This window comes from Acinonyx jubatus, chromosome B4 (genome assembly GCF_027475565.1).
Source record: "Acinonyx jubatus isolate Ajub_Pintada_27869175 chromosome B4, VMU_Ajub_asm_v1.0, whole genome shotgun sequence".
NCBI lineage: Eukaryota > Metazoa > Chordata > Mammalia > Carnivora > Felidae > Acinonyx > Acinonyx jubatus.
This window is the reverse complement of record NC_069387.1, coordinates 6,694,309-6,717,515: the sequence shown is the minus strand read 5'-3', so window position 1 is coordinate 6,717,515 and position 23,207 is coordinate 6,694,309. Positions and strand designations below refer to the sequence as shown.

General features: G+C 45.1%; 1 protein-coding gene across 1 annotated transcript in view; it reads left to right on the top strand.

Moving 5' to 3' along the window:
- Positions 1 to 23,207, top strand: part of ITIH5 (inter-alpha-trypsin inhibitor heavy chain 5) — a 79,142-nt gene that overhangs the window by 14,055 nt on the left and 41,880 nt on the right. Inside the window, exons 3-5 of the mRNA XM_027073373.2 lie at positions 9,058 to 9,221; positions 10,200 to 10,301; positions 14,025 to 14,275. Coding sequence (XP_026929174.1) covers positions 9,058 to 9,221; positions 10,200 to 10,301; positions 14,025 to 14,275 — 517 coding nt within the window. The remainder of the gene's footprint in view (positions 1 to 9,057; positions 9,222 to 10,199; positions 10,302 to 14,024; positions 14,276 to 23,207) is intronic.

The window sequence follows — 23,207 nt, the reverse complement described above, 5'->3', positions numbered from 1 at the left end:
GGGGGAATATATATTTTTCTTTAATTGTCAAGATTCAAAAATTGAGTTTCACAAATGTTTCTGAGTTTTACTTTATGCTGAGAGCTGTGGGGAAGAAAACGCAAGCACGAGGACGAAGTCACGGTTCCTGTTCTGCACGTGTGTCCTGTCTAGTTGGGACAGGGGAAGGCGTGAGCAGCCTGGGGGCGGGGGTAGGCCTGCACATAACAGGTTCCCGTATGTTGTAGACGGAGGGTGCTGTCCGGTGGGGCAAGGGCCACGAGGCGTAACAGTGGGGGCCTCTGTGGGAAAGTAGTAACTGGGCAGAAACAGTAAAACTAAAATAGCTTCTTGAAACTTTTCTCAATCTGTCTCTTGGGCCCGTAAACTATGCCTCCTATTTCTGATGTAATATTGTGGAAAATTTCTACCACATCCATAATCTTAATTTGAGGCAAAACAGAAATACCATAATAGTTAGGCTTTGTGTTTTGTGAGGTGTCTTCCAATGTCACATTTTCAGTTTCATGAAATGATAATTGACACTACGAATAAGGACAGATCAGCATGACAAATAGTCTCCGGTGTACCAAGTGAAGAAAATTTTAAATTCTTTTCAGAACAGTGCTGGGCAAGGATTGTCCGCGGAGGAGCCGGACTTCACGCGGAAAGGCCCGCAGCTCATCTGTAACCTTTGTTTCCCTAAGCTGCACACTTCCTAAGTTCTTTTCCCAACTACGACTCTACTTTGACGTGCAAGAGTTAAGCGGCGGGTTGCTAACGTTTGGAAAATGCCGGAATGTGAGAGCAGTGCAGAACGGATTCGACTCAATGTTCCGTCTCAAGTGTTTACCCCGTAACGGACGGTGAGGGGAGGTTCCCAGGTCACTTTTGAATCAGCCGCAAAAACTGATATTTAGTACGTGTCTGGAGTGCTGGGTTGCAGTGGCCATCTGAGGGTGGTGGCTGCGGAAAGCCCCGAATGGCCGGGCTCCTCTAGGTCCTTTCGCGAAAGAGGCAGGATCGGAAGCCAGGGGCTCCCGGCTCCCGCGCTGGATTGATGGCCTCCTCCCCGTGTGACTCGAGGCAAGGAAACCGCTTTGGCCTACGTTGGTCAGGCAAGGGGGCTGGACTCTTACTCTTTATATTTTGTGTTTATAATTTATACGGTGACTTTCTCCAGTAGGGTTTCAGGGGTGTTTCTTTTTTTTTTTTTTTTTAATTTTTTAATGTTTATTTATTATTGAGAGACAGAGAGGCACAGAGCGTGAGGAGGGGAGGGGCAGAGAGAGGGGGAGACACAGAACCTGAAATAGGCTCCAGGCTCTGAGCTGTCAGCACAGAGCCTGACGTGGGGCTCGAACCCAGAAACTGTGAGATCATACCCGAGCTGAAGTCAGTCGCCCAACCAACTGAGCCACCCAGGTGCCCCTCAGGGGTGTTTCTAATAGGCACAAGTTCACAAAAGAAAACAAAAAAAATGCGTAGCGATCAGGTGCTCAGCTTCTATTGCTGCGTAAAGATCTTCCCCAAACCCAGTGGCTTAAAGCAGCAATCACTCTGTCGTACTGTTTGTGGGGCAGGGACTGAGGCAGAGCTCAGCCTGATGATTGTGTTGGCCGCGCGATGTCAATGGCGGCCGCTCAGCTGGCAGGTGGGCCAGAAGGTTTGTGTCCTCGGCCTCTGGGACCCTGGGCAGCAGTTGGCCTTGGCTGCTCCTGTCACCTGCAGTGGTCACGCCCGGCCTTTCCGGCGTGACGGGCTCCGTCTGACCTGGTGACTCAGGGCCTCGAGGAGAGTTCTGGAACACCTGCATCCAAGCGGCGAGGCTTCTCTGTGGCCTGGCCTCAGAGTCCCAGAACATCGCTTCTGGTGTGTGTTCTGTAAGTGAAACAAGCCACTAAGACCCAGAATCAAAAGATAAATGAATTAAAACGCACCTCTCCATGGCAAGAAAAGCCAAGAATTTGGGCCGTCAGGAAATCTTTAACATTTTGTTGTTACTGTATTAAAATACACACCACGTAAAATTTAACTTCTAAACCGTTATAAAGTGGACGGTGCGGCGGTATGAAGTATATTCACGCATCATACAGCTCCACCGTCCATTTTCAGAACTCTTTTCATTTTGCAGAACCGAAACTCTGTACCCTTCGCGTAAAACTCCCCATTCCCCCTCCTCCCAGCCCCTGGAAACTGCCTTCCTCCTTTCTGTCTCGGTGACTTTGGTGGCTGCACGTAATTCATACAAGCGAACCACACAAGATTCGTCCTTCTGCGGCTGATTTATTTCACTTAGCATAGTGCTGTCAAAATTAATCCGTGTTGTAGCGTATGGCAGGATTTCCTTCCTTTTTTTTTGAGTAATACGCCATCGTGTGCATAAAGCACATTTTGTTTCTCCGTCGGCCAGTGCACACTTGGGTAACTTCCACACGTTGGCTGTTGTGAAAAATGGCGCTCTCAACATAGGTGTACAAGTTGTGGCCATTTTTAATCTAGTAGAACAGAGGAGACTAGCGAGCAAAACAGGCTTGGAATAAGAACACTTCTAGTAAAAACACAGCGAACGTGGCTACTCAGGGCCAGTGTCCGTGAGTCAGTAGGCGTGGGGAGCCGGGACTATGGGATTTGGGTCTGATCTAAAGCCACAGCCACTGTTAGTCACGGTCATGGGGGAATGTACATCCAGAGTTGCCCCAGCGTCTGTTCCAAGAGATGTGAGAGTTCTGGATTTTTATGTGAACTTTCCAGTTTTTAAATTTTTTTTTTAAGTTTATTCATTTTTGAGAGAGAGAGAGAGAGACAGAGCATGAGCAGGGGAGGGGCAGGGAGAGAGAGGGAGACACGGAACCTGAAGCAGGCTCCAGGCTCTGAGCTGTCAGCACAGAGTCCGACAGGGGGCTTGAACTCAGGAACAGCAAGATCATGACCTGAGCCAAAGTTGGATGCTGAACCCACTGAGCCACCCAGGCGCCCCTAATTTTTAAATGTTGTCACCTACATGAAAAATTTTAAAAGATTGTGCAAGTCAGATAAAAGTGTGGTCTGTATAATTTAAGATTTCTTCCTAAAACACACCAATCAGTAAAGGTATGTAAATGACTGATATCAGGGCTTTACCTGTTTTAAATAGTGCAGACCAGGGGCGCCTGGGTGGCTCATTCGGTTAAGCATCCGACTTCGGCTCAGGTCATGATCTCGCGGTCTGTGAGTTCGAGCCCCACGTCGGGCTCTGTGCTGACGGCTCAGAGCCTGGAGCCTGTTTCAGATTCTGTGTCTCCCTCTTTCTCTCTCCTCCCCCGCTCATGCTCTGTCTTTCTCTTCTCAAAAATAAATAAATGTTAAGCAATTTTTTTTTAAATAGTGCAGACCAGGCATCAGCAAACTTTTACTTAAAGGAGTAGGTAAGAGGTACTTCAGGCTTTGTAAGTAAGGCTGTAGCGTGTCACAGATATGTGACTGCGTAACTGCTCTACACTGTAGCATGAAAATAACTCCAGACGGTATGCAGATGAATGGATGTAAAAGAATTTATGTTCAAATAAGACTTTATGTACAAAACCCCTGTGGCCTGCCTGCCTGCCATAGTTTGCTGACCCCTGGTATTGATGAATCAGAGCATGAGCATTTCAAACAATCATGAAAAATAATTATAAAGGGTTGATGGATAAAATAGGGGCTGGTTAATTAAAATGTAGTGCATCTCGGGGTGCCTGAGTGGCTCAGTCAGTTAAGTGTTCAACCCTTGATTTTGGCTCAGGTTGTGATCTCATGATTCGTGAGATTGAGCCCTGCATCAGGCTCTGTGCTGACAGTGTGGAGCCTGCTTGGGATTCTGTCTCTCTGTCCCTCCCTCACTCATGTGTGTACTGTCTCTCTCTCAAATAAATTTAAGAATAAAATAAAATATAGTGCATCTGTAAAAAAGAAAATACTGTGCAACTGTTAAAAGAATGAGGGTGATCGTTCTGGACGGTGGCAGATTGCATTTTTCAAAGATAGTGGCACTTTGAGACTCCACTCCTCACATTGAGATTGGGTCTGGGCTCTCTCCCTTTCAGATAGAACATACCGGGGCGCCTGGGTGGCGCAGTCGGTTAAGCGTCCGACTTCAGCCAGGTCACGATCTCGCAGTCTGTGAGTTCGAGCCCCGCGTCGGGCTCTGGGCTGATGGCTCGGAGCCTGGAGCCTGCTTCCGATTCTGTGTCTCCCTCTCTCTCTGCCCCTCCCCCGTTCATGCTCTGTCTCTCTCTGTCCCAAAAATAAATAAACGTTGAAAAAAAAAAAAACAAATAGAACATACCTTTGTGACTCCTTTACCCAGTAGAGTATGGTGGAAACGATGCCACGTGACTTTCAGGGTGAGGGCAAAGGAGGGGATGTCGCTTCCACCTTGATGTTGGGAAATGGGCACTCATGAAGCCTCTAGCTACCATGCCATCAGCCTGACTGACGTGTGAGGTCGTCTGAACTTGATCATGTGGAAGGATCACATAGAGGGGCCCTGGGACGACACGAGACAGATGCCATTCGGCCCCGAGCTGCTTCAGGGGCCCATTGTTTCGGCCCCAGCCACCTTCTGACTGCCCCCGCCCCCACCGGCCAAGCCTTTCTAGAATTCCTGACCACAGAAACCACAGGAGAAAATGCCATGGTTGCTATTAAACCACTAAGTTTTAGAGTGGTCGGATGTGCAGCATTAGATAATTGGAACATGCACAGATACAGAAAGATGAATACACCGTATCATTAAGTGAAATTAAAGCAAATCAATACAGCATGTATTTATGGAAGGATACACCAAGAAACTGTTAATCTACGTATTGCTTCTGGGGAACAGAACTGTAGATCCAGGGTGGGAGGGAGACCATTGTGTTTCCTTTTATTTTCTGTGTAATTTGAAGTTTTTACCATGTACAGATGTTACTTGATACTTTTTTAAAACCTAGTTTACATTTTTTTTAATGTTGAAATTTTTTTGTCAACTTTTTTTAAAAGTTTTTATTTATTTGAGGGAGAGAGAGAGTGGGGGAGGGGCAGAGAGAGAGAGAGAGAGAGAGAGAGAGAGAGAGATAACTTCAAGCAGCCTCTATGCCATCAGTGCAGAGCCCAGTGTGGGGCTTGAACCCATGAACCGTGAGATCATGACCTGAGCTGAAACCAGGAGGGGGACGCTCAACCGACTGAGCCACGCAGGCACCCCTAGTTTACATTTTAAATAAAGTGGAGAATGAGAGCTAGAATTTTCTGAGTTCACAGGATTTTTTTTAACATTGGTTCCTTTACCCAGTGCATCTGTAGAAATTAGAGCTGTGTGCAGTGGGATTTTAGACTCTTCACAAATTCACTTGTATGAGAATATGAGGATATTGGAGATCAAAGAATATGTTGAAACATGGACTATTTAGGAAGAAAACCTATTTCCAGGGAAACCTAAATCAAAGTAAGACACTGCCTCTCAATTTACGGTTTAATTTATCTTGGATAAGACAAATTCCATTTTGGAAAGAGGAGAAGATACAAATTTTCATTAGGAGAAAACCCAGCAGGTTATTGTGCTCTTAGGTTCATCGTCATTAATACCTTCCCCAGCCTAATTCACATTGTCTTTACTGAAACATGGTATATGTTAACAGAAGCATTTGGTTAAACCACATCTAGAATCTCTTTTTTTTTTTTTAATTTTTTTTTCAACGTTTATTTATTTTTGGGACGGAGAGACAGAGCATGAACAGGGGAGGGGCAGAGAGAGAGGGAGACACAGAATCCGAAACAGGCTCCAGGCTCCGAGCCATCAGCCCAGAGCCCGACGCGGGGCTCGAACTCACGGACCGCGAGATCGTGACCTGGCTGAAGTCGGACGCTTAACCGACTGTGCCACCCAGGCGCCCCTAGAATCTCTTTTTAATCCAGATCACTTGAGAGAGCAATAGTGTCCTAAAGAGACTAAATTTTTTGTTTTTAAAAAAAATTGTTTTGTTTAACCTTATTCATTTTTGAGAGACAGAGAGAGACAGAGCATGAGTGGGGAAGGGGCAGAGAGAGAGGGAGACACAGGATCCCAAGCAGGCTCCAGACTCTGAGGTGTCAGCACAGAGCCCGACATGGGGCTCGAACTCACGGACTGTGAGATCACAACCTAAGCCAAAGTGGGACGCTCAACTGCCTGAGCCACCCAGGTGCCCCAAGAGGCTAAATTTTCATGAAGACTATTTACAATCAAGTATTTCTAAGTTCAGGAATAGTTTCCTAAAACCCAGTGTTTTATTCCTTACTTTATTTATTTATTTTTTTTTTGAGTATCACCATTATTTTTCAAGATTTTTTTAAATGTTTATTTATTTTTGAAAGAGAGCGCAGTGGGGGAGAAGCAGAGAGGGGACAGAGGATCTGAAGCGGGCTGTGTGCCGACAGCTGAGAGCCCAGTGCGGGGCTGGAATCTACGAACCCTGACATCGTGATCTGAGCCACAGGCAGACGCTTAACCCAGTGAGCCACCCACGTGTCCCTGTTCCTCAAGTTAGCTTTGCCTCAGATTCTTGGATCTCAGAGGCGAGTGTAATTTTAGTGACTTATTCAGGCCCTCTTATAGATGAGGAAATATATGAAGAGGTCCACTTCTTCCTATTACTTTAAAACAGTGGTTTCAGACTTGACCATCAGACCACTTGGAAGGCTTGTCAAAATACAGGTTTCTGGCTCCGTCCCCTGTGTTTCCGATTCCGCAAGTTTGGGATGGGGTTTAAGATTCTGCATTTTTAATCAGTTTCCAGGCGATGCTAATGGTGGTAGTTCTGGGACCACACTTTGGGAACCACTGCTTTGATGTCATTCCTTCTCAGACCAGGTCGGAGAACTTCTTTTCCTCTTGCAGGGGAAGAATGTTTCAAGTATGTTTAGAGTTCTTTCTCTACCCGATGATCACTTCACTGAATCTATATGTTTATCTTTTTCTGCTTTTCTAAGACAGCTACACGCTCTCGTAACATCTTTCCTGCACCTCGTGCCATTTGTTTTGACCCTTTTATGTCACCAGGACCCGAAGTTCAGCCACAAGGACGAATAACCCCTTGACCTCTGCACCCAGTAGTCACCCATTCTGGCCGGGCCCCTGTGTGGCTCTGTTCCATGCAGCACCCCATCTTGTTGGTGTTCGTGGGTGTTCTCAAATGTGCTTTGTTTCAGAGTGCAAAGTCTTACCTCTCTAACATATCATATGGAATACCTCTCCAGCTTTGGATGGTTTGCTGTGAAGGGCATGCCCTTTAAATACGTTTAAACAGAACAACACTCTGTGAAACTCTTTTGAAATGGGGTTAAAGATTATCTCTGTCTCTCACGGGGCAATATGCTTGGATATCAGCAGGCCATCATCTTGTATTTATTTTGAAAACTAGCTCAGTGCTGGAAAGTAATCGAGAGAGCAGAGGAAGGTTAAAGTACACATCGACTGGACAGGACAATGCCGGTAGGGGAAAGTAGGATCCTAGTAGAGTAACCTGGCTCCATTCAGCATTTATTGACAGCCCGCTGCACACTGAGGACCGTGCTGGGGTTTGAGCACACCGAGATAGAAAGACCCATCCAGAGAGGCAGCCTCGCATCATGGTGGTGCCTGAAGCAGGCGGGGTGGAGTTCAAGTCTCATTTCCATTAATGCCTGGTGAGCCAGAGGGTCGACTCACAGGCTTGACTTCCTCTCACGTATGAAATGGGAATAAAAAACGCCTGCTTTGCATGTGTGTCCAAGCCTATCATGAGATGATGTCTTGGCCCGCTTGGGCTGCCATTACAAAATACCATAGACTGGTGTTAAACAACAGAAATTTATTTTCTCGCTGTTCTGGAGGCTGGAAAGTCTAAGATCGGTATCTGTCAGGGTTCATTTCCTGGGGAGGACTCTCTTCCTCGCTCGTAGGCGGCCACGTTCTCATTCACACAGTCTTTTCTCGGTGTACGCGTGGAGAGTGAGAGCGGGCCTTCCCGTGGCTAACCCCATCGTGAAGGTCCTCGTGACCTCATCTAACCAAATCACACCCAAAGGCCACATCCCCAAGTACCATCATATTGGGGGGTAGGGCTTCACCACATGAATCTGCAGGGTGGGGGGTGGTTGGGGGAGACTCAAACACGGAGTCCATAGCATGCCTGGGAGTTGCTCAGCCAGTTCTTGGAGTTAGAGAACCACTCTGCCACCGGCCGACTTTCCCCATTCATGTTTCCTTAACCTCTTCAGCTCCAGCTGTGGTCAGATGGAGCGCTGCTGGGAAGGCTAGAAATACACCGAAAAGTTTAACCAGCTTTTCAATCTCCGTGTAGCGAGCGCTCTCATCAGAGACTTTGGGGACAAATTTAATTAGCCTACACTTTCCTTTTTCTGGGTTCTCATTCCCCCAATACTTTCTCGAGCTCGGTATCGATTCCCACTTTGCAGTCGTGTGATTGTCGTCTCAGGAGGAAAGCAGGATATTGAATTTAACTTGAAAATATGAGAATTGTTTTAGGTAGCCTCTGACGTTTTCATCACTTCATGATCCTGTCAATGTGATCTAAAAGTGGATAACAGTATATACTTCATATCTGAAATTCCACTACTTTTTGGACTAGTTAAGCCATGTATATTCTCTGTTAAATTGGAAATCCTAACTGTGTTCACTTCTTTTTTTTTTTTTTTAACATTTATTTATTATTGAAAGACAGAGAGGGAGCGTGAGCAGGGGAGGGGCAGAGGGAGAGGGAGACACAGAATCCAAAGCAGGCTCCAGGCTCCGAGCTGTCAGCCCAGAGCCCGACGCGGGGCTCGAACTCACAAACGGCGAGATCATGACCTGAGCTGAAGTCGGACGCTTAACCGACTGAGCCACCCAGGCGCCCCGTGTTCACTTCTTCAAGTTAGGTTAAAAGCGTGCTTCCGTGTCACCAACTGGTTGTTCAACCACGGTTACTTTGTGAGTGGGAAAGTCAGGACAAGACAAGGAAAGGAAAAGGGAATCACACGCCACAGCCTCCTCAATTGGAGAGTATTTCTCGCACTTTCACACGGCACTGAAAACACTGCGTGTTTCCCTTCCAACAGAAAACCAAGCCCTTAATGACAGAATTCTCGGTGAAGTCCACCATCATTTCCCGTTACGCCTTCACCACGGTCTCCTGTAGAATGCTGAATAGAGCTTCTGAGGACCAGGAGATTGAGTTTCAGATGCAGGTTCCGGCTGCGGCGTTCATCACCAACTTCACTATGTAAGCGATACTCTGATCGGAGACGCTGAGATGGAGGGGTGTGTGTGTGTGTGTGTGTGTGTGTGTGTGTGTGTGTTGGTGGCAGCGGCCAGGGTGAGTCTGCCAGGATGTGGGGTCCACAGCCTTCTGGCGTGAGAATTTATCCCAGCAGATGTATACGGCTCAGAAGGTTGACTCCCTCCTCTCTCTCCTTCCCTACCTTCGTTCTCCCCTTTCTCTCTCCCTTCCACCCTTTCTTCCCCCTTCCCTCCCATGATCCCTTCTTTCATTCTGTTCCTGTCTTCTTCCCTGCTTCCATTTCCCCATTCCTCTGTCTTTCTCTCCTTCCCTCCAACAAACGGGTGCCCCCTCTGGGCCAGGAACTCTTCAAAGGGATCAGTAGATTTCTGAGAAAAAGGCAGTGTTGTTCGGCTGCAGAAATTGCCTTGGGAGAAATAATAAGGAAACCAGTCAGTGGATGAGACAATTTTAGACCGTAGCGAGTGCTTAGGGACGGCAGGAAGGACAGAGAGGGGCTTGTGTAGGCAGGGAGAAATCAGGGAGGCGGCCTACAAGGGGCGATGTTTAAGTTGAGATCTGAACAATGAGGCAGTGTGAACCCTCTGATATGTGACATAAACCGTATTTCTTCTTTTCTTCTGAGCTAAGGGGTAAAGACATGCAAAGTAGAGTAGGTTTGGGGGTTTAATTTGGGGCCTGGGTAAGATTCAGGCTGGCGAATCTTCGTGGAAATTGGTCTGATGTCCTCCTGGAGAATCCCAGAGGCACCATGGGCCAGACCTGCCTATTTCGACCTGTTGGAAATTGCCCCAGAATGAAATGAATGATTCAAGGTAGAGCCCCGGCCTGGAATGCGTTCTTTCTGCATATCTGAGAGTCACATAAAAATATTTTCTGGGGATGTCATGGTTATGAGATCCATGTTTGAATTTGACTTGGAACTGGAGGCTGGTAGCAGGGCTATCTCTTGTGTTTCAGGCTCATCGGAGACAAGGTGTATCAGGGAGAAATTAGAGAGAGAGAAAAGAAAACTGGTGATAAAGTCAAAGAGAAAAGGAATAAAACCTCAGAAGACGACGGGTAAGTGCCGCTTAAAAAAAATCCATTTCAACAAAGGGACACATCTTCTCTTCCTTTGCCTGCCCATCTTGTCCCTTCCCTTCCTTCAGTACTGACGTGCTTTTTATTTTTATCATAAATAAATATATATAGCTAACAACATAGCAGAAAAGGGGTTTATAATTAAAAGGAACATTTTACCACCACTGCTCTCCAGGTCTCACTTCCTAGACACATCCACTTCTAATACTTCTGTAGTTTCTTTGTAGTGACCTCCCTAACTCTAAAACTTACGGTAGTCTTGTTTTTTAAAGATTTCTGTTTTTTAAAAAACTTCAAGTTAGTTAACATCCAGTGTAGTCTTGGCTTCAGGAGTAAAACCCAGCGACTCATCTCTTACATAGGACACCCAGTGCTCATCCCAACAAGTGTCCTCCTTAATGCCCATCCCCCCACCCACCACCCCTCCATCAATCCTCAGTTCTCTGTGTTGGAGAGTCTCTTCTGGTTTGTCTCCCTCTCTGTTTTTATCTTATTTTTCCTCCCCTTCCCATATGTTCACCCGTTTTATTTCTCAAATCCCACATATGAGTGAAGTCGTAGGATATCTGTCTTTCTCTGACTGACTTATTTCACTTAGCATAATACCCTCTAATTCCATCCACATTGTTGCAAATGGCAAGATTTCATTGTTTTTCATCACTGAGTAGTATTCCACTGTGTGTGTGTGTGTGTGTGTGTGTGTGTGTAATATATATATACCACATCTTCTTTGTCCATTTGTCAATCAGTGGACATTTGGGCTCTTTCCATAATTTGGCTGTTGTTGATAGCACTGCTATAAACATTGGTGTATACGTGCCCCTCTGAATCAGCATTTTTGTATCCTTTGAATAAATAGCTACGAGTGCAGTTTCTGGGTCATAGGGTAGTTCGATTTTTAATTTTTTGCGGAACCTCCATACCGTTTTCCAAAGTGGCTGCACCAGTTTGCATTCCCACCAACAGTACAACAGGGTTCCCCTTTCTCCGCATCCTCGCCAACATCTATTGTTGCCTGAGTTGTTTATGTTGGCCATTCTGACAGGTGTGAGGTGGTATCTCATTGTGGTTTTGACTGGTATTTCCCTGATGATGAGCGATGTTAAAAATGAGACCTCATCTGTTGATTTTCTGCTCTGAAGGAGTGTGGCATGTGTACAACACGGCCATCCTCCCTCTGTGGGCCACATATTTAGATTCTTTTCTTCCCTCTTCTCCTTCCATCAGTGTAAGCAGTGTTATGCTGTCCTAGACTAGCCGTACGCTATCTTCAGTGGTAATAGTCCCTGTCCTTCAGTGAAACTGTACCTTTTCTTTCCCATTTCCAGTGTCCACCTTTTTCTACTTGATCATTTACTTTTGCACTGTCAGTGTTACCAACATGTAAATTCTGATCTTTAATGAAATTTATTTTCTTTGTTTGGTCTATAACTTGAATCTAACCACTGAAAGCCAATAACTAGCATTTGATTTTTTAATGATTACATAAATGGCATTAACTGCAGAGCCTCTGGGTATACTCAAATTCTGGTTCCCTCTACCAGCCTGTTTGAAGAAAAGTGATCTGTTCCCTCTGAAGAAAACTCCTCTCGGTATCTAGATAAGTTGGTGTGAACACGTGAACCTGTTTTTGTTCGTTAATAAAAAGACGTAGTTTTGAGAAAGCTTGATCTCTAAAATCATAGACTGTCAGAAACTTTGGTGCTGGAAGTCCTATTAGCGAGAACGGAACATCTCACTCTTGCCTGGAAGATGTGAATCATGGGTTTACTTTGATACAAAAAGCAGCTGAGGTATAAGCTTCAGATAAGACATTGTTAGACACAAAAGTCCACGTTTATCTTAGCTTTATAGTTCCTAAGGACAGAGAACCTCAAGTTTGCTTCTTAGTCCAGTCTGATATTAACCACTTTACACACAGCCTGCTGTTCTTTAAGCCTCCAAATGCTCCAAACACTATCTACACTCCCCTTTCCCCCCAGTCTTACAGTATTGCCCTGTGTTCTCCTTTGGCAAAATTCTCCTTGATGCCTTTGATATATAGTCTCCCTTACTGCAGCAGTTTATTAAAACCTAGTTTTGTTGGACTGTAGGTGGGTCCCAAGTGGTCTTTATCAGAAGAATTTTATGGGGAATATCTTTTGTTACCATTCATAAATTGTTCATAATCATGCCACAGTTTAGTTGGATCACAACATATGCATTTTTGTTTTTCCTGGAGTTTTTAATTGTCTTTCTTTTTCTTATGAGGTACAACTCAATTTTGTCATTATTAACATCTAGCAAGACACATAAGACATTTGAAATGGTGACTAAATGAACAGCTGTGACAAGCGATGACATCCACGTTATTGCCAACAGCATTTGGAAGGCATCGCGGATTGGGAGGCACATCTTGATTTCAGAGCTGTCAGTCGTGGAGGAATGGTGTTTCCAGGTCCAAGGAATACTGTCATTGCTTTGCAGCCTTGTGGGCAATGTTTGCCCTGGGATTTCTTTTCATTTTCTTCTGGGTTGGTCTTATTTCTCCTGGTCTTCCATGTCTTCCTCTTCCTTTCTCACTTTTACTTTGCTGGAGTATATTCTGAAATAACTTCCTCAGGATGGGTATGTGAGAGACAAACTTTCTGAGACCTTGATTAAAATTTTGACTGTATATGGAATTGAAGGTTCAGAATACTTCATCATCCCAGCATCTTATAACAATCATCATTGCTGGTGATGCATCTAATGTGCTCTAATACCTGATTCCTTTTCTGTGTCTTCTCTATTGGATGTTTGGAGATTTTACGGTAATGGGCTTAGGTGTCCGTCTTTCTTCAGCCATTCTTCCCAACTGCCAGTGAAGCTTTTCCATCTTAGTATGTATGTCCATTTTTAGTTCTGGGAAAGAGAAGTGTAGGAAGCCTTTCACCTTAGTCACTCATTCACACATGGATTTGGAGGTCTCCTTCCCGTATTTGGCCCCCTTCTCACTCCCAGCTTGTGCTGAGCCAGAGCCTGCCATCTCTCTGACATTCTGTGGATGATTTGCATCTTGGTCCTTTGCTGCAGCCTCTTCCCACGTAGACTGAGCTGTAGAGTTCTTGTTCTGCTCAATTTCCCACCTTCCAGAAATGTTTGAAGTGTTGTACCCTCTAATGGTTGCCCCTGCCACTCTTTCTCGTTTGGTTTAATCCGATCCCTTTTATGGTCAGTCTGCCATCTTGAATCAGAGAACCTTCACTGCAAGCACTGAGAACATTTGGAATGGTTTGTATTTTTATATGCTTTGTAATCCCTTATTCTTTACCCTTACCCCTGGCCACATCCACCAAACTTTACTAAGTGTAAAAACCTAATATATTAGGCATTTTAAAGTCACATCAGATGTCAGGCTTGTTTGGCCATTCCTGTAAAGAGAAGGATGCAGTTCACATCTTGACCCCAAAGCTGTGCTTTCCAGCAGGCCACCTATTTCAAAATGCCCTTTCCTGTCTGCCCCTTGGGCGTGACTTGGGGAGAGGTAAGGACATTCAGCAGTCTGGAATTCTGTCTCTTCAGTATTCCTTGATCCTTTGTAGCCTTCCTCTAGTTCAGGCCTTTGGCTTCCCCTCCCAAAACTAACGTATCGTTTTTCTTCCCAAGGACTCTCTTGGGACAGTGGCCAGTGCCCTGAAGGGACTTGAGGGAAACAGGTTTTCCTTTTTCTCTTTCTAACAGGGAAAAGGGGACTGAAACGTTCAGAGCCTCTGTCGTGATTCCCAGCAAGGACAAAGCTGCCTTCCTCCTCAGTTACGAAGAACTCTTGCAGAGGCGGCTGGGGAAGTATGAGCACGTTATTAGCGTGCGGCCCCAGCAGCTGGTGGGGAGGCTGACGGTGGAAGTGAATGTTCTGGAGAGGTCCGGCATCACATCGCTGGAGGTACTGCGGTTACAGCACAGTAGGCAGAAGGGCAGCGTGAGGGGGGAAGGTGAGTGTGGTTGCTGGCTTGGGGAGGGTGTTGGCTTTACAGAAGCCTATAAAACAGCTCCCCTTCAACAAAGGCTCTGAGAGTTTGTGGGAATCTGAAAGACAGCGAAGCAAAGGCAATGCCCTGTATGGGTTTTTTAATTTATTTGTTTTGGGAGAAAGAGAGAGAGCGTGTGTGCAAGCAGGGGAGGGTCAGAGAGAGAGGGAGAGAAAAAAATCCCAAGTAGGCTTTGTGCTGTCAGTGCAGAGCCCGATCACAAAATCGTGACCTGAGCCCAAATCAGGAGTCAGACATTTAACCGATTGAGCCACCCAGGCGCCCCCTTGTAGAGTATTTTTTTTTTTTTTCCTAAACCAGGGTTCTATCAGGAGACTTAAGTTTAAATCATTTGATATAGTAATCCTCACTTCTGGGCATCTAACCCAAGTGAAGCATCTAAAATATTGGGGATGTTACATGCATAACCCTGTTTATTTTCCTTATTTTTTAACATTTATTTATTTTTGAGAGAGAGACAGAGTGTGAGTGGGGGAGGGGCAGACAGAGAGGGAGACACAGAATCCGAAGCAGGCTCCAGGCTCTGAGCTGTCAGCACAGAGCCCGACGTGGGGTTTGAACCCACGAACCGTGAGATCATGACCTGAGCTGAAGTCAGTCGCTTAACTGATGAGCCACCCAGGGGTCCCTTTGCATAACCCTATTTGATAACATTTGTAGTAGCAAAAATGTTCTATCATCCTAAATATTCAACCATACAAACGTGATTAGTAAAATATGGTTATGAAAACAATTCAGCATGTGATTGGGGGGAAAAAGACGCATTTGTACACATTCTATAATGTTAAATGAGGGACGCCTGGGTACTTCAGTCAGCTGAGTGTCCAACTTTGGCTCAGGTCATGGTCTCACAGTTTGTGGGTTCGAGCCCCACATCAGGCTCTGTGCTGACAGCTCAGAGCCTGGAGCCTGCTTCAGATTCTGTGTCTCCTTCTCTCTGCTCCTCCCCAGCTCATGCTCTCTGTCTCTCAAAAATAAATAAACATTAATTAAAATTAATTTTTAACTAATTATAATTTAAAAATTATGTTAAATGTGAAGTGGACAAAAGGCTAGAAAGTTATATAAAGTAATCATTTTATACTAGAGGATGAGGGATTCCATGGTTATTTTTCTAAAAATCCATTTTTGAAACATTAAACATATAACACTAACATAAACGTTTCAACAACGTGTGAGACTCTTTCTAAAATTAAGTAGTGGAAACTCTGTACTATACATTTGATTGAGGGCATGGGCATTTTGGTTCATAACCTGGACTTCTTAGTTTAGGTTTTTCTCAAAATCTGATTTTTAAAATAGCACCCTGTTTGTTGAAATGATAATGATAAATTCAGTATAATGTAATTTTAATTACAGTAATTTCAGCTGAGAGTTTATATGTAAATGTTCACTTGTTTTTCTTATACCACTTTTTGTTTTATTTTTACTTATGTATTTATTTTTATTTAAATTTTTTGAATGTTTATTTACTTCTGAGAGAGAGAGAGAGAGAGAGAGAGACAGAGTGTGAGTAGGGGAGGGGCAGAGAGAGAGGGGGACACAGAATCCGAAGCAGGCTCCGGGCTCTGAGCTGTCAGCACAGAGCCTGATGTGGGACTTGAACCCATGAACCGTGAGATCATGACCTGAGCCGAAGTCGGACACTTAACCGACTGAGCCACCCAGGCACCCCATTATACCTCTTTTTGTCTTAAATGTTTGTTTTTGAGGGAGAGAGAGAGAGAGAGAGACAGAGAACGCATGTGCATCTGTGCACACGTGAACCAGGGAGGGGGCGAGAGGGGGGTGGAGAGAGAGAGAATCCCAAGCAGGCTCCATGCTGTGAGCGCAGCGCCTGATGTGGGGCTCAATCCCACAAACCGTTGAGATCGTGACCTGAGCCGAAACCAAAAGGTGAATGCTTAACCGACGGAACCACCCAGGAGCCCCTAAATGTTCGCCTGTGTTGGGCTGTGCCGTAAGCAGACCAGTAAGCCTTCGTGTCAAGTCAGATAACGAGGCAGATGTGCCAGAAAGCTGCACAGGGCTGGGAATCTCTAGATTTCAGTATTTGTGACGTTGAGGCCCGGAAAATGCTGACCAGTCAGTGAATATGCAGAATCTGAACTGTGCCCGTGTAGCTGCAGGGAGAGTCCAGAGGATCCCAAGAAGGCAACTGTGGCAAGAATACGTAGGAGTGAGCTTGGAAGGAAAGTAGAGACGCGATTTGACAAGGGGAAGAGAAGAAGGTTGTCATGTAACATAACGTGAAGACGGTCAGGACCCGGAGCTGGTGTGCTCAAGAGTTCGCCGTACGGAACGTTGCTTTCCTCTCCCGGCCGGCAGTTCAGTTCATGACGGTCCACAGACAAGTAGTTTCGTCTCGAAGACTGGAGTATGTCCCGGTTCCCTGGGGGTCTTTTGTTACGTGTTCATTCCCAGCCCGGATTTTGACACTCTCGATCTAGATCTCATTGGAAAAAATAACCGTCGAGGTTTCTGACCTGCAGAAATGGTATGATATATAATTCGCCATTCTTAGGTCATACTGGCTGCCATGTGTGTTGGTAACAGTTGATTTCAGTTCGGCTGTTAACTAGAACCTTGAACAAAATTACCTAGGCCCTGTGAGACTCAGCTTGCACATCTGCAGAGCGGGGACAGTAACTATTTCATAGGGTCATTGGGAAGGGTTTGTGCATGTGATGCGCATGGCCCCTAGTAAGGGCTTAATAATGAAGCATTATTATTATTATCATCGTCATCACCTTATATTTACTTTTTTCTGTGCAGATCTCACATCCCCTGTTAGCTCATAAGTGTTTTGGAAGGCAGTCCTGTGTCTGATTACTTTGTCTCCTTATGGTATTTAACTCAATGCCTTTTAAACTGTAGATAGCTAATGAAGTGCTTGCCAGTGAGGAAAGAAGAACGAATATATACTGAAGCTAGTAAAGAATGTTTTAAAATTTCATTTTTTCCTAATCATAACTTATAGGGAAATTCTCCTGTGTACTGCTGTGTGAAGGAGGTATGTTTTCAGGAGAAGGAAAATTCTTTAGGAGTTGCTGGGGTCTCAGAGAGGGCGGAGCCACGATGTGGAGGGGCTCGTTGGAGATGCTGGGGTAGTCCTGCTGCGGTAATGAAATGTGTGCACTTTGCCGAATTTCCAGAACCGCTGTGACTCTTTAGTGTGTGAATTGTGGCATGCATGTGTTATCTGTGGAGGCCATATGGATTAGGATTGTTAGTCAAGAAAGTTGCTTACTGTTTATATTCTGGGCCTGTGAGAACCTCAGAGGAGTTTTTCCAGACCATTGATCTCTTGGGACCTGTTTATTTTTAAGAAAGTTGTTTTCCTAGCTTTTTGTACCAAAGCGGATATTTTGCCTTCCAAAGCATGGAGATTTCACAAGCACGTATCCAAGCCAGGTGCAGTGGACCAGTTCCCTTTTGGCTCCTCGTTCCCATCCTTCCGAGCTCAGCTGTTACTGTCCCTGCAAAATGGCGGCCCCGACATGGAAATGCACAGGATGTTGTGATATTTGTCTGGACCTTATTGCGTGTTACCCAAAGAAATCCAGGGTAGAGATCAAACTAGAATTGGGCTTGCCCCAGAACATGAGCTGTAACTGTGTGAATGTGGACCCGAGCCAGTACATTCCTCTGATAGATCTGGCTGCCGTGAAGAGATCAGACTTCTGGAATTTCTCAAAGCAAATCTGTGACCACTGGACCCGTTTGCATCCTTGGGGATACACTTCTGGATTGGGATGACTGCGTGCTTGATCCTAGACTCAGCACTTGCGTGCGCTATCTCATTCAACCTTCACAACAACCCTCTTGTGTTGTATTTTTTATCCCATTTTATTTCTAAAAAAGGCTTACAGAGTTTATAATACGAACAAGGACTCATATTTAATTACTGTTAGAAACAGAATCTCTAGGCATAGAGCTGACTCCCAACTTCATGCCCTTGCCCTCTGAACTGTACTGCCTCCTTAGTAAATAGAAATGGCAAAATACTGAGGGTCTGAGCTCAAATTCCAGATGGCTCCCTAGTTATGTAAGAAGAAAAAGAAAGGCTCAAAGCAGTACAACCTATCTTGGCCTCGGTTTCATTGTCTCATATATCAGGTATGTCAGGATTGGGCCCATAGCTAGTGTTCCTTCTCAGTGTAAAAACGAATCTTGTGAGATGTAATTTGGAAGCCAAGGCATCATACTCACTGGATTATTAAAGTAGAGTGAACTCCTGTATGTGGTTCAAAGTCTAAAAGATTATAAATTGGTTTACAGTGAAAGACAAGACTTCCTCTCTTATGCCTCCCACCCGCAGTTTCTCCTCCCCTAAAATATTTTGATGGTTTATGAGCTCAGTGGGAAAGAGTCTTTGAAACTGAGACTTCTCCTGGAGCATGATGGGATGTGTGATGTTCCGAAGGCACACGCCAAGATGGATATTCTGTGTATGTGGCTTGTTCGAGGCTGGTTATTTCACTTTCTGTGTTAAACCCAAACTTCCTATTGTCCCATGACACCTAAATTACTGCCCTTTCCATGATTCCAATTTTTTTTTTTTTTGCAGAAAATTTTTATTTATGATAAGATCCCTGATAGTGGGGAGTAAAACAGAATGAGATAAACAAAGTGAGAAATAGGGCAGCTTGCCTGTTTTATTCCCTTTTGCTTTACATCAATGACCCTCAAACCTGGCTCTACCCTTTAATCACCTGGAGAGGTTAAAAAAAACCCAAAAAACATAGAGATGACTGAGCCCTGCCTTAAGCACCTGAATCAGAATTTACCAGGGTGAGCCCTAGGTGGCTGGATTTCTGGGTGTGATAGCTTTACAAATTTATACGAGAAGCCAAACAACATAGGAGTGCTTTTAACGTGTTCGTTTAGTTGTAAAGCTAAAGAATGAGGCTGCATATGTTTCTACCACGGAACGGGTCAGGTTCTGTGACTTCCATGGTTTCCCCTTTATCTTGTTTACTTTTTTAACAAGCAGTCTCATTGAGGTTTTAGTTTATATAGCATACAATTTGGTCATTGTAAATGTACGACTCGCAGATTTTTAGTTTTTGCAGGGTTGTGCAACCATCACCACCATCCAATTTTAGAACACTTCTTTCGCCCAGAAAGATCCATGTATCTGCAGTCACTCCCTGTTTCCGCCCCAGCCCCAGGCAGCCGCTAATCTACGTGCTGTGTGTCTTCAGACAGCTGTACTTTCAGAAGCAGCCCAGGTGATTTTGATGCTCTGGAAATGTTAGGAACCCTTACTTTGAACTTACTAGCAGACTTTAGGGACATTCACTTGGTCAAGATCTTGACCTACAGAAACACCTTTGAAAATAAGTAAGATTGTTCTTGTACTTTCACGGGACCCTCAGCACACTCTGACTTTTGACCCTTACTAAAATGTGCATCGTCCCTCGTTTCCACTAACATGTTTTTACTGTTGGATACAGGCCAACATAGGATTACTCACACAGTTGGTGGAAAATAACCTCTTTCCATAAGCAGTTTCTTCTGCTCATCAACATAGCTGGAAATGGAAAAGTACCAACAAGCCAATGGGTTGGTGCAGTCTTTCTAGGATAGTCTTGAGCTTATTAAACTGGGTAGCCCATCTTCTCTTGGAAAAGACAAACGTGATCATTCAGTGCATTGGCGGGCAGGGGCGGGGGGGGAGTCAAAAGAGCTTCTCTCCTTTCCTTGATTCCTACTGTGGCTTCCTAGACCTCTCCTGCTCTTCCCCACTCTTCCCCACACCACAATGAGAGCAGAGGCTCCTACCTTTCGAAGCGTGTCCACCTTCAGCCTTCCTGTCTCCCACAGCTCCTTTCCTGGCCCAGTGGGTCCCGAACATCAGGTTGTGCTGCACGTTAGGATCAACCAGGAGCTTTTGTAGATCTATTAAGCCATGCCAGTTAAATTAGAGTCACCAGGGGTGAAAGCTTGTTTTCAAGTGTTATTTGGCTTAATTCCTACCTCTTTGTTCCCTAAAACTGGGATCATGGGCTGCTGACTCTGTTTCCAAGCCTCCCAGCTGGAGTTCCTAAGTAATCCCAACTCCTCATCTTTGCCAAAACTGACGGACTCATGTGATGTCATCCTAATCTGACATTAAAAGGAAATTTTAGTTTCAGGAGCTAAGAGACCAACATAACTATCTTCATTTTCTTCCAGTATCTGGTTCATCATCGTTGGGGCTCCATACTCAAGAGCACAGAAGAAAGCTAGAGTACCAGGGTTGTGCTGTGAAAGTACGTTCTGAAAAGACAACCTACGGAATGGGGGAAAATATTTGCAAATCATATGTCTAAGCATCCAGTGTCCAGAATATGTAAAGAATTCTTACCACTCAATCAAAAGGAGATAAACAACCCAATTTAGATACGGGCAAATGTTTTGAATAGACATTTCTCCAAAGCAGACATGTAGATGGCCAAGAAGCACATGAAAAGACATTCACGACCATTAGTCGTTAGTGAAATGCAAATCAAAACCACAATGAAATAGCACTTCACTCCCATTAGGATGGCTGTAATAATACAAAGAAACAAAAATGGAAAACAACAACTTTTGGCAGAGATGTGGAGATCCTTGTGCATTGCAGGTGGGAATGTAAATGGTGTAACCATTGTGGAAAGCTATTCGATTGCTCGTCAGAAAGTTAAACAGAGGATTACCTTAAGATCTAGCAGTTTCTCGAGATGTATATACGAAAGAATTGAGAACTAGTATTCACATACTTGTATGTGAATAGCACGGCTATTCACAGTAGCAAAAAGGTGTGAACAATCCAAATGTCCATCAGTAGATGAATGGATGGTCGGCATCCGGTTATGGCCATACAATGGGATATTGTTCAGCCACGTAAGGGATAAAATACAACATGGATGAACCTTGACAACATTATGCCAAGTGAAAGAAGCCAGACTCAAAAGGTCATGTGCCATATGATTCCACTTATATGAAACATCCAGAATAGATAAATCCAGAGAGACAGAAGGCGTGTTGATGATTGCCAGGGTCTGGGGAGGAAGGGACAGAGGGAGAGTGACTGCTTTAGTGGTTACAGAGCTTCTTTGGGGATGATGAAAGCGTTTTGGAACTGGGTAGTACATTGTAAATGTACCAAACGCCAGTGAATCGTGCACTTCAGAAAGGTTCATTCTATGTTTGGTTGACTTTACCTGTTAGAATCCTACCTCGCCCCAGTGTCCTGGGCATCAGGGTCTGGTGTGCCCTCCAGCGTTTGGCTGTGCACCCTTTCTGTGTCCCGGAAGACAGATGGTAGGGCTCAGTGGAACTCCGCTTCTGGGCAGCCTGCTTCTTAATCCCGTCCTCCCACGAGAGAAGCATCCGATAAAGTTTTGACCCTCAAATAAGCCTAAGAACCGGGGAGACTTAGTTAGAAAGAAGAGAACCACTTGAAACGAGCCTCATCACCTCTTGTGTGGGTGTGGGCGGGAGGTTGGCCCACAGCAGGCTTTGAGGTTACGTCCTGCAAGATCGAGTGACCTCCGACCGGAGACTCGCACAGGGTCTTGTAGATCAGTAAACACCCAATAAGGGGTTGATTGAATCTGTCAAAAAATCCCATTTATCTTTTTCTCTGTTTGGTCTGTTAACCTCAGGACTCTGTCTTCTGCTGCGCAGGCTCTCTTAGGATTGTATTCTAGGCACCCAGCGTGGTGCCTGCCGTGGAGCAGGTGCTCAGGAAGTATCTGCTCAGTGAACTCAGGAACAAATAACTGTTGGCAGTGAACGTGCCGCTAGGTTTTCAACACCTTCTTGGTTTAAGTTGGGTAATTTTGCCAGAATTTAGGCGCAGCTCTTACTTTCTGTGCATGGGTGGGGATTAGGGGAAAGAATTTGGTTCCAGAAGACTGGTTGCAAATACACGGCTGTTCTCCTCTTCCTGGGTTCCCAGAGAAAAGCTAGGATGCTCAGTTAAATTTGAGTTTCAGGTAGATAAGTATGTCCCGTGCCATCTCGGGGACATACTTACACTAAAATACCTTTTGTTTATCTGCGATTCAGATTTAACTGGGAATCCCGTGTTTTTATTTGCTAACCCAGTCACTGCGTCGTGACTGATGGTTCACCCCTGGTTCCAGCTGCCCTGCTCTCCGTGTTCTTCCCCGGGATCTAGTCTCTTCTACAGCTGGAAGGGAATGGCCCTGTTTGGGCTGTGTACACTTGCCAGGAAATAATAATCTGGTTGTTATGTGAGGGTTTCCAGCATTGTTCAGCGTAGCAATGATTCAGGTATGAATCATTTGGCTCCATAGTTGGTTTTGTTTGGTTTTGTTTTCTTTTCTTTTGTTTTGTATTTAATGCTGATATGAGAACCGTGTTCTCTTGTTTGTTCTGACACTGGCCAGCTGTGAGCAGGATGGCTCAGAGAGACCTAAGAGGTGGCCTTCTCTCTTTCACTTGACATTGGTGACCAGTCTGCTCTTCTCGGGGACGCCTCACTCTCTCTCTCTTCCTTCTTCCTTCTTCCTTCTTCCTCCTTCCTCCTTCCTCCTTCCTCCTTCCTCCTCCTTCCTCCTCCTCCTCCTTCTTCCTTCTTCCTTCTTCCTTCTTCCTTCTTCCTTCTTCTTCCTTCTTCCTTCTTCTTCCTTCTTCCTTCTCCCTTCTTCCTTCTTCTTCCTTCCTTCTTCTTCCTTCCTTCTTCTTCCTTCTTCCTTCTTCCTTCTTCCTTCTTCCTTCTTCCTTCTTCTCCGGTGTGTGAGGTGGAATGTGGTCCAGGCGTAGGCACTGTCCACTCTAGCTGTGGCTGAAGCCAGAGATGTGCCTGTGGTGTGGGACCTGGGTTACTGAGAGCACCTGCTCCACCCACCGGAATGCTCCCACAATGGATTTCTTGAAA